Source organism: Temnothorax americanus, unplaced genomic scaffold (assembly GCF_048541705.1).
Source record: "Temnothorax americanus isolate GAGA-0224 unplaced genomic scaffold, ASM4854170v1 Scaffold2, whole genome shotgun sequence".
Taxonomy (NCBI): Eukaryota; Metazoa; Arthropoda; class Insecta; order Hymenoptera; family Formicidae; genus Temnothorax; species Temnothorax americanus.
This window is the reverse complement of record NW_027509338.1, coordinates 567,461-585,318: the sequence shown is the minus strand read 5'-3', so window position 1 is coordinate 585,318 and position 17,858 is coordinate 567,461. Positions and strand designations below refer to the sequence as shown.

Here is a 17,858-nt window from a genome sequence, read left to right as displayed (position 1 = left end):
AAGGACAATGGTGGTTCTTGTAATGTAGAGATAGGTATATCTAAAAGATATAGTACCTAAAACCTAGAATAAAAATATTCTGACAAATTAAATATCAAAATATAAAATAATAAACATTATTTTTCAATTAACGTAAAATGGATTTTATAAATCAAATTAAATATAGATATTAGTTACGTTAAAACAAATAATTTACATATTTGTTTTTTAATATTTAATATTATTTTTAATAAGTTAAATTAATCCTAATATAATAATTTTTCCTAATATAAATTTTTTTAGCAACTACATTTAAAAAAAAATTGGAAACAAAATATTTATATTTCCATGTGATAATCCATAAAGAATGCCTTTCTTTGTTCTTAAAACTCTCAAATCAAGTTTTTTAAAAACTTTAAAAAATCGCATCACTGTCTATTTTCTCCCTCAATACCCATACTCGATGGTAAATACAAACTAATTAAATCCATTTTTCGAAGAAATACTTTCGAATGTAGAGTCTGAACGTAGAGTCATCTGGTACTCAGCGCCAATATTATGTATTGTAGAAAAAATAACGCGGTCGGCGAGGCGCAATCCAGACAAAACTTGATCCAAAACGTACGAATGGTAACAAGTTAGGTGCAACTATCAGGCGGTTCTCGGTGACTCGGGTTACACGCGTGATTGTCAGCTGTCCGAACGAAAACGCAACAAAAATACCATTGGCATAGATTCGGCCGGGCAAAAATAGCGGCTGTGTCGTAAAATAGAGAAACAACCGGCGCGTCCGAGGCATCGAGCGCGGGCGCGTTTGCGGCTACAAAAGAAATGCGTCCGAGACTTTTCCGTTCGTACCCGGCGCTCGTTTTCGATATTGAGCCGAGAAAGGGAAAAAGAAAATACGTGGGTTGGGGGGGGAAAGAGAAGATTTTATAAACCAGTAAATTCCGCGGGAATAATGCGCTTTCGGATCATATTTCCACCGGATAAAATTTACTACATTCAACCGATGATTAGATTGGATAATTAGTAGGCTTACGAGCCATAAGCTGTACGTTATAAGCTGTGCATAATATAATGACGTATATAAGCATTATATACAACGAATATTCGATGAATTTCAAGTTGAGCTCTTTTTCTAGAATTATGAAAAGAGATTGAGTATGAAGTAGATGAAATATGTAGATGAAGTAGATATTTAACAATTAAACACAAATATAATGACATATGCATATTCATTACATATATACAAATTATAAATTGTTTTTAGCTCAAGAGTTGTGTACTCTCACAGACACAAAATTATATAAAGTAAAAACTACAAAGACGTTCAAACTTTGTAATAACTAAATTTTTTATTTTGCGTGATGTTAGAGTTTATAAATTATTCACGCACCAAAGCAGTAATAATCTGAGAAAGTTTGAAAACATGATAAAGTGCGCACGAAAACGCGCGTTATCGAAATAATTCAAAGTGCAAAACACTAAGTGTCAAAGTTTCGCGCAAAAACAGCTACGTACGAGCGAGGGACTGTGACAATCTCGTTAAAAAGTTATAACGACGCTACAGTTGGCCGCCAGATTGTGTCAAATACTCGAACTCTCGTGCACTTCGACGGGCAATTCACTTGTACTATATGGCGGTGCATAACTCGTCGCATTGTAAATGTACCGCTACACTCCATTATCGTGTTGAGCAACACAAGTTATAAATGCGAAATAAACTGTAAGAATAAAGGCTAACAATCGTGCATAGACGTGGATGTCAAATTAAAGTTCGTTTATTAACATAAGTATGTGTAGAACGGGACGTTTTGACCGCACAGGGTCTTCTTCAGCCAATACAAATTAAAAAATTCCGAACATATTAAGAAATTTAACCATTCCTTCGATTGAGATAACGTTAAAATAATGGATACGGAACCAAACTATTATAAAAGACTCATCTCGGAAATGTTACATATCAAAGAACAAAAGAAAAGCATTAATTTGAACAAGGACACAGAGTATCTGGATGAGTCATATTACAGTATTCTCAGCGAACTCACCGACATCTAACTATTTATTATTTCAAAGACTAATCTTGTTGTTAACCTATGGAGCGTGCTTGCCATTAGTATTTGAGACAAAAAGGAAAAAACATCGACCGTGAGAGCGCAAAACATCGGGCCACGACATAATTCTGCAATTTGTAAGTCCATATGGAGAATTCTTAAAGCACATAAGCGTCCTCCCATTATCGAGACATCAAATTTCAGAACGTAGTTTAAACTTGACCACACCGTTGTCGGACTTAAGATTAAACGCCTTTTAACAACTGACTTGGTTCGTTCTCGCCAATCAACGAAGAATAATGGATTTACCTCGGACTACTGACTTGCGAAATTACATATATACAATTTTACATTGCACAATTGACTTTACAGAAATCTATATACATATATACAATTTTATATTTTACCATTAGAATGCTCTCATGTAAAATGTGACTCCGGATGACTTTGTTATTTCCATCGAATTTGTTTCTTTTTATTGTTTACGGGTTTACTGATTATATTGCGCGACTTTATATAATTTTTTAATTTGTATCGGCTGAAGAAGACCCTGTGCGGTCGAAACGTCCCGTTCTACACATACTTATGTTAATAAACAAACTTTAACTTGACATCCACGTCTATGCTCGATTGTTGGCCTTTATTCTTACAGTTTATTTTGACACACGAGCGTTTACTTTATTTTATCTATTATAAATGCGAAATTTGCAAAAATCGATTTATCGACAGACTCTTTTATGCAAAGAAGTTTTACATAAACTCGACATCTAAATATTTACACGCACATCATTCTCTCGCTTTGCAACAGTTTTCTAAAATAAAATTGCGTTCTGCTTTCATACTCGAAGATGACATGGGTCTGTCGATCAAAATTCTATTAAAGATATTAAGTATCAACGACAAAAATTGACACATGCAGAAAAAAAGCAAATAAATTAAGAACGTTGAAAAACACTTTTTGCATAGGGGCGTGCAAAGTATAGTATGATTCGCCCTTGGAAGAAAAGAACAAGATATTCATAATCGTTCAGACATTAATGCGTCTGTGTGTCATAACTCAAATTAAATAATACATTAATTCAAATAAAAATAAGTAATTAAAAATTATCTTGTACGTGAGGAAGATTGACGTGCAAGATTTCGTATATAGCAAGGTATCGTGATTTTTGCAACTGACACGTAAGAAATTCGTCACAATACACATCATTATAAAAATCAATAAAAAAAATCATATTTACCCCAGCGTAGTCATCGTAACGATGGTGTACCAGAAGGCGGAAGGTATCGAAGTGAAGTTGGTGCCGTCAACGTTCTTCTCCGCGTAGAACATAACGGTCGCGAAAATGATGATAGCCATCGCGAGCGAGAACACGAGGAAACCAAGCTCGGAGGCGCAGGACTTTAGAGTGTAGCCGAGAATACGTAGTCCCTGCGAGTGTCGTGAAAACTTGAAGATACGGAACACGCGGAACACGCGCAGCGTCACGAACGCGCCCGACACGTCGTCGTTGTCGGTGATCCCGAGCCCGATGTAGTACGGCAGTATCGCCACCACGTCGATGACAGACATCACGGAACGCGCGAACTTGCACCGGTCGGGCGCGGCGAACAACCTGAGCAGGTATTCGGCCGTGAAGATCATCACGCACGCGGTGTCAAGGCAGAAAAACACGATCTTGTAACGCTCGCCGCACGAGAGAGTGCCGGCGCGGCCCGGACGATTGCCGCACGGCACGGTCTCCACCACGTTCGCCAGCACGCTCACAGCGATGAAGAATCCGGTGACGTAATAAAACACCAACGCGGCGGTAGAGATGTGAGGATTCTGGAAGGCTCGCCACATACTCTCCCGGATGTCGAGCAGTGGCAGGAGGGTCTGGTCACCGTTCTCGCTCAGCTTGTCGTCCATCAGCCGCTCGGCGTTCTCGCGCTTACGATCCCGATAGTCCTCGTAACAACAATCGCCGATCACGTCCGGCAAGATACCGAAAAACGCCAGTTCCTCGTCGTAGCTCGTCAGACACTCGTGCTTCGGATAGTGCAGCTTGCCGGTTCTATAATAGTTGAGGATGTGCCGGAAGATGTCCGGATCCCGGTCAAAAAAATACTCCTTGCTCTCCTCGTCGTAGAAGAACTCGCGCTCGTTCGAGCCGAGCAGCGTGTCCGGATACTTCTCTAGGGTGTTGCGCCACGTCTCGAAGCGACGGCCGCTCACGTTGATCAACAGCTTCTCGTCGTCGGCCTTGCGCCGGTCCTTCGGGATCGGCGGCGGTGGCAGTGGGTGTGTGGCGATCGGTACCCAGCCGATCGCCGCCGCACGGGCGAATGGCAGCCACGCTGCCACCGAGGCCATATTTGAAGGTGGAATCTTCCTTCAGGGTAACGGGAGAGCCAGCATTCACCGTACCCGAAGTGCTTGGCGGCACGCTCTACTCTTGTCACGTCAAATTGATCCTCTATACGCCCAGACCCTCTCTCTTTGGAGTGACGATCTAGATCCACGACAGGTTCAACATCAATGATCCGACCTGCATCAATCACTTACGGTGGATACGTGCCTCGACGATGGATAAAATCCTTGGACCGTGTAGTACGTCTTTTCGTCGATTCGACATTTACGAGCTGAAATTTAGCGGCACTGCGCGCCGCTCGAACGTTCGTCGCTATCTCGACTTCAAATATCTTTCTTGCAACGAACTTAAAACGATTTTTTTATTTGAGACTGGCAACTCTCCTAAAATTTCTTCTACATACGAATTCAATAAAACTTTCGAACTTAAAGACTTCCTCTCTCCAATTTGTGGCGTGGAATACGCTGCTTCTTGCCGCGATTCTTCTTAGGTCAGCTCAAGCTGACGTTTGTTTGATTCATGCTTTTTCAAGCCTGCCGCACGATCAGCAGTATGACTACTGGTCTAGATCTCTCTCTCTCTCTCTCTCTCTCTCTGTCTCTCTCTTTCTCTCTCTCAAAAAACGATCACATAGCTAATCTCTATTTTTTATTCAACTTCTCGACTTTTAACGATTCTTTTAATCTGATCTTAGTTCTTAAGTCCAAGATCTACTTGCTATGTCTTCCTTGCTATCGGCAACGCTTCTACTTCCATCTATTTATTTCGCTTCTTTTATATACAAATCTATTTATCTACTCGTCGGTTGCGTATACTTAATCTTTTCAACAAAGTTCTCCCTCGCGAGAAAACGGATTCAATTTTTCTTTATCGTCACTCTCGCTCTTTAAAATGCAAATATCGAAACAGTCTCTCACCGAAACCCGTCGCACCTCGCCGCATTTGTCGTTATAAGATCGCGAGTGGCATCGAAAAATCGTAATTAACTGGGCAAACAACGTTTGCCTCTCCAACGTCGCGGCGACGACGATGACAACGACGCCGGCGACGACGACAACAATGACGATGACATCAGTGTTGATTGCCTAAGATCGGGCACGATCCCGAAGATCGTCATTTCACGCCTGGCATTCCAAGGTCCTCCTTTTCTCAAATTCGGTCTCTTGAGGAAATATCGAGCTTAACGAAGTGACGACCGGCACGCAGCAAAACACGAGCCGAGCGAAGACGCGCGCCGGGCCAACCAATCGCGTTCTGGCAACGTGCCTCCCATCATCATCGATAGTCACGCGATAGCTCTTCGTGGTACTCTTCAGAGTATCGCGCCGGAGATCTTCCACCTGTTTTGGCTCGGCTTGGCCGCCGCGAGAGCCTGAGCTTGAGTCTCCGCCAGCAAGCGCCCACCAAGACACTACATTCTCGAGCTTTCAAGCTCACCGTCAGGTCCCTACATAGATACGAGTGCACTTCTCGGAGAGACGGCTGTTGACGACATTACGCGTCGATAAGACTCGATGTTTTTATCGAGCCCGGTTTCACAATCAAACCTCGCGAGTTCATGTAACAAACAACGAAACGTTTTCTTTTAATAATAACAAGAAAAAGTGCTTTAAAAGCTAAAAATAATCGCGATACTTGAGAAAATAAGTCTAGAAGTAGTTTCTGCGAGAAGATTAGAGGTTTCTGTAAAATTTCTCTTATACACTTCGTAGTAGGTAGAAGTCACACGTAGAGCTTTTCGCAGAATATTATTTAAGACACCGTGTATCGAGATACAAGCTTCTTTCAAGATGCCATTCACTTGTAAATGCCAATTGCCTGAAGCTAAGAAAAATTTCGTTTCTTGCTATAAAGCCTTCGTTATCCAAGCGCACACTCGTAAACTCGGTCACGTCCGTGAAATTGAAATTCGCATGGATATAGCTTCGCCGAAGCCGCTTGTAGAATAGAGGAGAAAACGCTTACGAGTAAACATCAAACAGTCAACGAAAGAAGAGCGTCTGCACAGCTTCCCGGCGTATTTTCTGAAAGCTCCGCCGTGCTTCGCGTCAAAACAAAAAGAGGCGTTTGTCGCTCGCTCGAAGACAAAATGCCGAGCGAGTCTCATTCATCGGGCACTCCGGATCGGTATACGCGCGAGCTTTTTTCGATCGCGCACGTCCCGCGCTACGCGCAGCGTCTATCTTCGTATGGTCCCGGACATTTTCCTCCTCGTGGCTCTTCTGACAATCGCCGGAGCGCAGGTACGAAGCTCACTCACCGACGCACGCAACCGCTTACGCAAGCACCGCGCGTGTTTCTCCTGCGTCGCATCCAGGTCTATCAAACTCGTACACGCTCCCGTTTCCTGCGACGTGCCGATCCACCGATTCCAAAGGTTTCGGAAGCACGCCAGCCGGTCAAAAGCCTCCACGATCAAAGTTCTTCCCGAGAAGGTAGCGCGTCTCCGCAAGCTCCGGCACTGGGAGCTCGCACGTCGATCTTCTCCCTCAGGCGTCCGCCTGGACTATTCTCCGTAAGCTTGCGCGCACTACGTTCCGCTCACAAACTCGATGCTCTCCCCCCCCCCGTTCCCTCTCACTCTATCTCTCTCACTCTCTTTCTCTCTCGCCGTGTACCCGATGCTACCTTCTTGCACGAGTATCGCTCTTTCGTCCAAGTTTTTCCACCGCTGCTCCTCCCGCTGCGCGATGCGACGCGACGCGCGCGCAAACAGTGCGTACGCACGCGTGACCGAGTGTACGCGCCGACGTCCTCGTACGTATACGGTAACTGCCGTGCCGTGTACGTGTGTGGGTGTGTGTGTATGTGTGTGTGTGGGTGTGTGTGTGGGTGTGTGTGTGTGTGTGTGTGTGTGTCACACGTACGTGTATATGTGTTGTACGAGCGCGTGTAATGTGGCCTTTACGCGCGCGGCACCGTCGCCAGCACCACGATTGGAGCACCCGCTCGATGAGTTGGCCGCTCGCGACTGCCGGAGCTTGGCCCGCGCGGCCCCGAGAGCTCGTGGTGGTTCGCGGCGGTGGTGCGGTGGTGGCAGTCGGCTAGCCCGGCACCTCCAGAGAAGCGTGGCTCTCGTCGCCTCGCCAGAGAGAGCGGAGCGGCCGCGTCGCAGCAACGCCGTGCGAGTGCAGAGCGGTCACCTAGCCAAGGTCTAAATTGATTTTTACGGCGACGGCGGCGGTGGCGACGCGCGTCGGCGTCCCGACGCGGCGAACATTTCCCGTTGCCCGGGCAACCCTCAACGATGACGTCATGGTTCCCACCGCTACCCCTTTTGCGCCCGCCGCCGCCACCATTCGCCTCTCCTTCTTCATCACCCGATCCACCACCGCCGCGCTGCCCCCGTATTTCCACTTTAGCCTACTTGCGCTTTGAGAAACGCTGGCTTTCAGCTTCGTCCGCTCGCTCCGCACTTCGCACGGTTCTCTTGACAAAAAGGAAAGAAAAAAAAAGGAAGAGAAAGAGGGAGAGAGAGAGAGGCAGAAATTATCCCGATCCGCTATGTCTACCTCTCGCCTTTCGCGCGAACCCTCGTATTTATCTACTGTTGTGTTTTCTCGTGTTCTTGCATTCATTCATTCATTCATTCGTCCTTTGTTCTCGTTATGATTCTCTCCACATAAATCTACTCTAGCGGAGTATCAGGCTTTTTTCCCGACAAAAAAACTCTTTCCGCCTTCATCTCGTATAATCTATCTCTCAGCACGAATCATCCTTTTTCCATTTAACTCTGTTTATCATTTCTGTATTTTAATATCAAACTAATCCGGCTTATTCCGAGTTTATTCTGTTATTCTCTCGCGCGTAATCCGTAATCGAGCTTGCTCCGGACTTATTGCAGGCTTATGTTCGGTTAAGTCTATTCCTCGGTTAGCTAACCTTGACTCTCTTATATTACATTATCATTATGATCTAGAAAGACTTGAAAAGCAGTTATCCAATCCAAGTAGTAATGCAAAAGTTAAGAAGAAACTCGGTTATTATTCTAACTGCTTGACTCGCACGCGTGAATAAAAATAGTAAATAAAAATAGCTTTCGCTGATTTGACTTTAGTTACACGACAATGTTGCGATTTAATAATCTAAATCCCATCTCACTATTTCCCTCTCTTCTCTCATCTTCCATTTCCTCTTGTGATGAGCAATGCTTTCCCATTCTATTTACTCCTTTCGCCACTTACTCTATTTGCGCGTCCACGTGTTATCCACCGCCGAGCCCAGCTCCATTCTCTTTGGGGTTCTTTTCGTTCGAGTTTCTCGTATTTTTACCGTTCCGCTTACATCACCAGTTTCTACCTTTTCTCTTCCTTATCTTCTTTTTCAATTACCGACACTTTATCTTTATACTTCTGTCATATCTCTGTCGCCTTTTTATTCTCATTTTTTCGGTGTGTACCGTTTTAATTACAGTTTTAATTTGTGTCTTTCATTTAAATTTCTTTTGTTTGGAAGAATTTCGTACGACATTCGTATTCATCTAGTTAACGTTTTGCGTCTTATAAAGTACGGCTGCTCTCGATTTTGGACATACTTCTCGTTATTTTCCTTTTATATTTTCCATGTCCCTTATTTCCCGCTTGTTACTTTTGAATCAATTCTACAAATTATGATATCACATCATCTTTTTACGCCTTTTTTATCTGACAAACGCCCCGACTAGAAACAAAAAGTCCTTTTTTTATTTCCACCATTTTCCCCTCCCCTTCTGTTTCATTACCACGGGCCTGACAAGTTTCCCTTGTTTATTCTCTAAATGTTGCGTTATTTTCAGCTTTCTGCCTCTCCTGTAGCAAGAGAGATACTTCGTTTAAGCTTCCATTCGTCTTCAACAGGAGGTGCAGATGGTTTCACAATTCTCTTCCTTGTTGTCAGTTTACTTTGATAACGTCAGCGCTTGGTTGAAGCAAAATAATGTACAACAGATTTTCATTCGTCACTATTGGCGAAATTCAGCAATTTTTAACAATGTGTGATTTGATATCAATTAAAAAATAAAAATGCAACTCATTATATAACAACTTATATACAATGTATGCATTGATATTATTATAAAAATAAATAATATGAGTGTATGTATGCAAAAATTCTGTAAGTGATTCTCTTGTTACGTGCAGAGCCGTTTTTTCGGTCCCGCACTGCACTTTTCCTCCTAACAAAATCGACTCAGGACGAACCCAATGAGTCAACTCGCGAATCGCGCACCACGAAAGTCGCGCATTCATATAGCGTGGTCTCCCTAAATCGCGCGTCGCGAACATACCCGGCTCAGCCAATCTGAGTCCTTGCGCGAGCATAACGACTTAAACAGACTTAAACAGAAATGTCGTAGAAAACTCTTGGCTATTTGTTAGTGACAAATTGAAAGCATCAAGTGACTATATTACAATATATTTGATAAATATTAATTATCATAGAAATACTAACATCAAAGTTTTTGCAGATGCACTGTCAACCTCCAAAAAGATACGGAGAATTCAGTGCTTCAACGTGCCGATTCTAACACGTACAGATAGCACGATTCCGGCACATGAAGACTACAAAAGAGAGGATGTATGTGGACCTTATAAGTCCACATCTCCTTACTTCAATCCAGACCATGACGAAACAGAAGAAAGAGTGATTTATGAATTTATTATTTTACTCTTTTGACTTAACATCGTGGTGTTCGCACGATGTAGCTTGGACACAACATCTGGCGATGCATAATGTATTGCTGCGTACTTAATTATGTATAATACCTCACTTGATAAGGACCACATTGTGATCGAAACGTCGTGAGTTAAATTAAATAAGGAATTGGCCAGTTGGGTCGCGTAATCTTGAATTTATTTTTATCGAAGTATATGTCAATAAGCTCATAAAATTAAAAATCAGTCAGGAAGAAAAGAGCAATTGAGCCGCAACAGGATGTAAGTGTTGAAAACTTCTATATTGAAAATAATTGACAAACGTGTCGGCCCTTTATGGGACCATCCTCAGTGTCGGTATACAAATTCTTAAAAACTAACGCGACAAAACTTAACGCCACAAGACCGCAACAGTGTTGAATGCGAAGAGGACCACTGTACAGATTGTTATATATGTAAAAAAAAAGTCAAAAAGTATTGTAGAGAGAGTATCAAATACGTACATTAGGAATGTTTTATCAAAGTTTTTCCTAAATTTCTGTTCGTTTTGTATACGCAAATAAAAAGTTAGATTATTTTGTTGGAGAAGATATCGAAAGTTTGAATTCTGATAAATGATTGGTTTTCAATCACATTTATACCATTTTTAATTAAAATTTAAAAAGATAAGCTAGAGAGCCCACGACAGTTATTAATTCGAATAATGTATATTATTCAGAAAAAACAATAACAAACGTTTCTGCCTACATTAGATCTTCTTCAATGTATATGATACGAAAAAAATTTACAAAATAACGAAGTTAAAATTTAACAAAGAATACAATCTTTATACATTTAATACAATTTGCGTTTTTTAATAATTGATTTATATATTGAATGTATGAGAAGATTGTATTTTTTGTTAAATTTTAACTTCGTTGTTTTGTAAATTTTTTTGTATCATATACACTAAAGAAGACCTGATGTAAACAAAAAAATGTTTGTTATTGTTTTTTCTGAATACTATACATTATACGAATTAATAACTGTCGTATGCTCTCTAGCTCCTTATCTTTTTAAATTTTAATTAATTGAGCTTTTTCAACATATTTTTTGTTGTCATTTTCAATTAATACGCTAAATATATGTCACATATAAAATTATATAAATACAGATATACTTGATGGAATACAGTATTAAATAATTATAATTGTTATTTAGGTTCTAAATGTAGAAATCGCTGGATTGCCTTGCGGAATCAATTTTCAAAAAAACGATGCAAATTAATACGATCAAGATCAGGAGCATCAAATCAGAAAGTCCTAACAATTTGTAGGAATTGTTCTACGACATTCTTGTATATTTAATAAATTGTTCATTATCTACACTGTCGCCATGTCTTTAAATAAATTATGAAAATGTCCTGTGTCCTTCCTTTTTTGATTAATTGGACGTACACTCCAACGGCGTTTTCTCCTTATTCTTTAATCAACTGCGTCTTCATATGCAGTGTAATGCTAGTCCCAAAATTGATAAGAACATTCCACACAATAATTTCAGGTAAATCCATCGTTTCTGTGATGGACAAATCCATTGTTTCAATTTAAATTTATTTATATAAAAAAATGTAACTTTTGCAAATTATGCGTTTTACGCTGTGACTGCGACCGTAACAGCGGCGTACCCTGACTATTATAAACCGCCCCTTTACAGATTACGGTAACGGCCTCTACGGCACCAGCCTAGGCTAACGGTTACGGCTATTATAAACCAACCTTTAAGGCCGGCAAATGTATACAAACAATTATATGAATGCTATTTAAAACTGAGTTCGATGGTGCTAGAACCTAAATTTTCGTTGTACATAAAAATTATATATATGTGCATATATATAAACTAGATTTTTCGCAGCACAGTAGAACATACGAATCTAAGCGTAACTTAGCCATGTAATTAATATGCCGAATATTCGCTTTCTGCGGGAAGAACAAGTTAGTGTGATCACTCAAAGCCGGAAGAGCGGCCGTATTTTAAGCTAGTCATAAAAACTAAAATTCAAATTTGTCAAGCTTAATGTTGAAATAAAAGTGCGTTCTGTTAATGATTGTTACACAAAAACCTGCCTCGAATTTCACAAAATGAAGAGTTAACTAAAAAAATCAGAATAATTTTAAGAGAAAGTTGCCTAAAAGTAAACTATTAAAAAAGGAGAGCACATAAAACAACAGACTTATCTTTATTTCAAAAGTGTCGCGTGTTTCCGCTCGGCCCGCGATACCACTCACAAATTTCGCACTTATCAAACACCCCCCCTCGTAACACTCTGGACATAGAAATAACATATAATGTAAAATTTATATAATATGAATTTATAACATACTGATTATTTATCATTAAATAATCAGCTATTTTAGTTTTTTAAGAAAATACTAATAAAGATGATCTATTAAACTTAATACAAATGGAAATCTAATTAAAACTTTAATCGACTATACTGGCAAAGATTATAATCGTCATGACAAATCGTCACGCCGTTTCGACCATGGGTTCTGGTCCTTCTGAAATTGATGTAATTTAGATGCTTATATTATAAGCATCCTATTTGAATAATTTAATTTATTGCGAAAAATATTACCTCAGCTAGGATTCGAACCTCAAACCTCCTTCATTCCGTGACGGGTGTCCTACCAATTTGACAAATAAAAATATTATATAAAACTTGCCCCTAATTGCAACCATAGAACAATCTAGTAAAAGGATAATAAAGAGAAACTAGGGAAAGATACAAGAAGGACGAGTGCTGCGCCGCCAGGTAAATTCTCGACTTTAATGAACGTGCGAAAGGGTGCAACTTGAAGATGAGAATCACCCTCCGGCAGAGCCAGTAACTTCTCCGTAAGACGACCCTTTTGTAAAACATTCTTAGAATGTTCCACATTAACAAACAGCTGTGATAATAACTTCGATACGGACCTAATATTTCAAAAATAAAACGGCAAATTAAACAAATTGATACACATTTCACCAAAGAGATTTTATTCTAAAATAATCATTATCTCTTAAAATATAATACCATTTCTTTTTACTACTGAAAAGAATGTGCAAAGTATCAAAAAATTGCTGTACCAAAACAGAGAAACATAATATTTAAATGTCATCATTTTAAATCATTAAACGATATTTGCTTGTAACAAATCTTTAGTCAAGTTAATCCACGACATCAATTTTTATGTACGGAATTACAACTTTCCGAGCATTCGGTTGTTGATTGGATTTTACTTTTGCCGAGAAGTATAATTTATAATACATTTAATATATTAAATATAAATATGTGTCAAAATAATGTAAATAATGTAAATAATGTAAATAATGTAAATAATATGTATGTAAATAATATAAATAATGTAAATAATGTAAATAATAATAATATAAAAAATGATGTTTGCATATATTGGACTGAAAAAAATTCAACAAAGCTTGGAAGTCCAGGAAAAATAATTGAAATAGACGAAGCAAAAATCGAGGAAATACAATTGTGACCGAATTATCGAAGAGAAATGGATCTTCGATGGATACGAACGCGAGTCAAGAAAAATATTTTTTGTTGCGGGTCCTGATTGTTCACAGAAAAAACTTTGCTTGAAATAATTAAAGAGTGGATCCCACCTGGGACGACAATAATGTCAGATTGTTGGAAGTCTTACAATTGTTTAAACAATGAAAGCTTCCATAGTTAATCATTCTATGAATTTCGTCGACCCAGATACTGGTAAATACAAACATTTTAAATATATAGTTTTACAAGTTTTTGGTTTTACTATATTTAAAATTAAATTAAAAAATGTTATATAAATGTGACAATTTTTTAATTTTTTATAAGCACACACTCAGCACATAGAACGCGTTTGGAAAAAGCTAATATCCCACGGTATGAAACGCGTACTTCACACTTAGTAGGATATTTTATAGCTATATGTATAATAAAAAATGTAACAAAATATTTTTATTTCTTAAATATCTCAATTTAAATATATATATATATATATATATATCAAACATATTTTTAGTTTTCACAACGCATTATATTTGCGATTTTAATCTGTGTTACAGGAGGAAATGCGACAGCAATATTACGAACAAATACTCTACTGATCATGAAACTTACATGATTGATGGGTTCCTGAAATTCTCATATGTAAATTAATATATGTTTAATAATTGCTGTAATAATGCTAAAACTTTGGTACAATTGATACAAGTGTTAACTGAATTGTACTATTGACTCGCGGAATCTCAACTCGGTCTCGAAACTTTGTCGCGGATGGTTCGTCGGTGGCTCGTAAGAGTTCTCGATTCGGAGATTAATAATCACACGAGGGGTCGGTTTTCCATTTTCGTCTTTAATTAAATCACGCTGAATATACTTATTGGAAATACACTCGTTTCGGGCCTCTGTCCTACGCTCTTAGTTCGCGCTCGATCGTTAATCTCGCGTTACTCTCTCGTCTTTCACGCACCTTCTACCTTCCTAACTTTCTGACTCTCTCTAACTCACTGACTCTCTTACACATACAAACGCTTACCAACGCTCACGCTCTAGTGCCATCTCGGCTCACTCCTTCGCTCGCTCATTGACTGTCGCCATTACTCCCTATAACGCTCCGTCTCATCGTCTCAATCGCTCGCTTACAATCGCTATCGTTATCACAAGCAAGTCTTTCGTTGCTCGTCACGCGCTTTATTCTTTTTCTTGGAGATTGCCACCTAATTCCGAGCATTTTTGTGACGAGTTTCATTGCTCATTCTAACCTCATTCTTGGAAACGTCGTGAAATTCTCTGAGTTACCCGTGCAAAACGTTGACCCCTGCTGCGCATGCGCCTGCCTTGTGATCTGCTCTTTCTACACCTTACTATTCTGGATCTGACGTGTGCATGGAGGCTATTTGAGTGGCGCCTGCTATTGATCTGCATGAACTGCCTTGGTCTCGTCTGATTGGTCGTTGCGTGACATTAGTGGTGATCTTCTAGTAATATCGCGTTGAGTAAATTACATGGAGCGCGGAAACGCGGAAACGCGGAAACGCGGAAAGAAAGTAACTAGATTCCGCGTTTCCGTCGCTTCTTTCTATCTCATTTGAGCGGAACAGCGGAATTTATGCGTGTTTTGACTGTTTCGTGTGTGTGTGTGTGTGTGTGTGCCAAGAAGTGCAAACAGATATATAAAGAAGTGTAAAACGTTTATTATAATGAACGGCCCAGTAAGTATTTGAGTATCGAGTATTAAGTATATTATAGTATTTGTAAATTAATAATAAATTGACATAACGCTTAAATCAAATTTTAAAAAAATTAATATTAATACCTACTGAATGAAGTCATAACCTCACTTTATGTGATATAAAGATAATTAAACACTTGTATATGTTTGCAGGCTATAAAGTGTGGAAACTGCGGTTTCATTTTACGTGGATCATGTGGAACAATTTTAGACCATTATTGTTTTAGTGCATATGATGAAAATACTGAGGCCATAAATGTTGACGAAAATGCCGTGGCCACTATAAGTATGTTAAATAACGTTTTAGTTTAATTTACCGTATTATAATGGAAGATAATTGTAAAATATATATATATATATATATATATATATATATATATATATATATTACATATAAAGTTCTTCCTTGAGGGACATAATAACTTTACAAAATGGTGAATGCTATTATAAATAATTATTATTACACATTAATAAATTTTGGTTTTGACAATGTATATTTTACATATGGGATAGTGTTAAACAACTTATTAAGTACACACAAGCATTGAAATGTTGTAAAAAATTAATTATTGATCCACTAAAACAGATAATTAAGTCATTTTATGGTAATTTAAGTCATTATTATTTTATTTATTTTAAAGGAAAAAGACATAAAACTGAAAATATACCGCATACGAAAGAAAGAGATGTACAGTCTGCACTCACACAAGATGAGTTGCTGATTGAATTAATTCGTACCCGAAGGCCTTTGTGGGACCATTCTATTCCATTGAAAAATAGGACAAAATTAATAAAAGACAATCTTTGGCAAGAAATTGTAAACATATTTGATGGTGAGATCATTCTTTAATTATTTATATGAATTATATTATTTTTGCATGATAAAGTAAATAATTTACGATTCTCTGTACAATATCATAGGATCTCTATCTATGGAAGAAGCAAAACAGAAATGGAAAAACCTTCGAGATCAGTATATACAAAGGCTAGAAAGAAAATGCGTGGATACGTGCGAAGTGGTTCTGGGGCGGAATCTGGCCATCCATTACGTAGTTCTTCTGCTCATTACGAAGAAATGAAATTTCTCGACGATACTTTACAGACAGCACCGTAAGTATTTATATTATCTTTCAACTGAGATTTTACAAACATTCAAATTGCGTGCAATTGAATGTCATAATTTGTAAAATTATTTTGTTTCCAGGACTGTCAGCTCCATCCAGCCCCTTTTGGAAGTGAATTCATCCCATCTTGATGACAATGATATGCAAAGGAATGACATGGCTGCAGACCACTTCACTTGTGATGATTCCACGATGGACGTTGCAAGTACATCAAACGCATCATCACGAAGATCATGTTCACCGTCAGAGGCGAGAAAGAAAAGTATGCGGCAATTGTCTTTTGGTTTCATGTATTTTAGATACTCATCATGCATTATTAAGTACAGATTATTAATTAGGCATATATTATTATTTACAGAAGCAAAGATTGCACAAAGGCAAGCTGATATATGGAAACTAAATTTCTCAATATAATTTATGAAACGTCACGGAAGAAACGTGATGTAGTGGACAGCTATTTAGATCAGCTTGGTGACATTTTACGCCGACTACCTTACTTACGACGCAGAAATCTGCAAAGAAGAATGATGGATATTGCTATCCAAGAGGAGGATATCAAGAGACACGGTAGTGTCTCGCGCCAAGTACACGCGGAGCGAGACCGACCGTGACTCTTTTACGCGACGCGACGGGTTGCGAGTACCCGAGATGTTGAGATCTCGATAACGAGTGAACGGATCAAGTTCTAAGTAGGCTTGATCGATAGCTTGGGGTCCAATTAGGGGGGGGTTTCTCTCATAATATTCCGCTACGTGCCCTACGAGCGGAGATATTGCGACGCAAAGTCCAAATGTGAAAATTTATTTTTAAGATACTTCTACTAACGCCGACGTCTGATATGATGACGTCATAATCAGAAACGTTACTTTCACTTTTTCGACGCTGGCGGCGCAGGTATCGCTAGTTTCGATATCGCGCGCGTATTTCGAAATTAGGTCGATAGACTTATCGGTCAGAAGGAAGATTTCTATTTAGGTAAATTAGGTATATATATAAATAATATATATTGAGTTAACGGAAAAGAAGATTCTCTACGCTTGGCAGAAAATGCCGCTAGGGAATTTTTAAGTCGATTCTTATGAATTAAGCTTGAATGCGATGTCTAGGTATCCCAGGTTGCCGATGACGAGGTCCAGATAGTGCGCTTCATAGTTTTTGGTGTCCAGGTGTAATCGTACGTTGAATTCGATGTCTAGGTGTCCCAGGTTGCCAATGACGAGGTCCACATAGTGCGCTTCGTAGTTTTTGGTGTCCAGGTGTAATAATACGTTGAATGCGATGTCTAGGTGTTCCAGGTTGCCGATGATGATGTCTAGATAGTGAGTTCCGTAGTTTTCGGTGTCTACGTGTATTTATACCTTGAATTCGATGTTTAGGTGTCCCAGGTTGCTGATGACGAGTTCCAGATATCGCGCTCCGTAGTTTTCGGTGTCTAGGTGTAATAATACTTCGAATTCGA

At 39.2% G+C, this 17,858-nt stretch overlaps 1 protein-coding gene and 1 pseudogene across 10 annotated transcripts in view; one reads left to right on the top strand and one right to left on the bottom strand.

Annotated features, from left to right (window-relative positions):
• Positions 1-7,355, bottom strand: part of Shal (potassium voltage-gated channel protein Shal) — a 222,411-nt gene extending 215,056 nt beyond the window's left edge. For 2 of the 9 annotated variants that reach the window (XM_077405676.1, XM_077405681.1), the window contains exon 1: positions 3,275-7,353. In XM_077405676.1, coding sequence (XP_077261802.1) covers positions 3,275-4,389 — 1,115 coding nt within the window. In that variant the 5' untranslated portion in view covers positions 4,390-7,353. Of the gene's footprint in view, positions 1-3,274 lie in introns of all 9 variants that reach the window. The other 7 variants (XM_077405683.1, XM_077405682.1, XM_077405677.1 and 4 more) reach the window with 5 other exon arrangements.
• Positions 7,356-14,029: 6,674 nt separating this feature from the next.
• LOC143897151 (uncharacterized) lies at positions 14,030-16,952 on the top strand (annotated as a pseudogene). Its single transcript, XR_013256860.1, has 6 exons — positions 14,030-15,255; positions 15,429-15,561; positions 15,917-16,108; positions 16,197-16,385; positions 16,480-16,661; positions 16,758-16,952. The product of XR_013256860.1 is annotated as an uncharacterized LOC143897151 (transcript).
• The last annotated feature ends 906 nt before the right edge of the window (positions 16,953-17,858 follow it).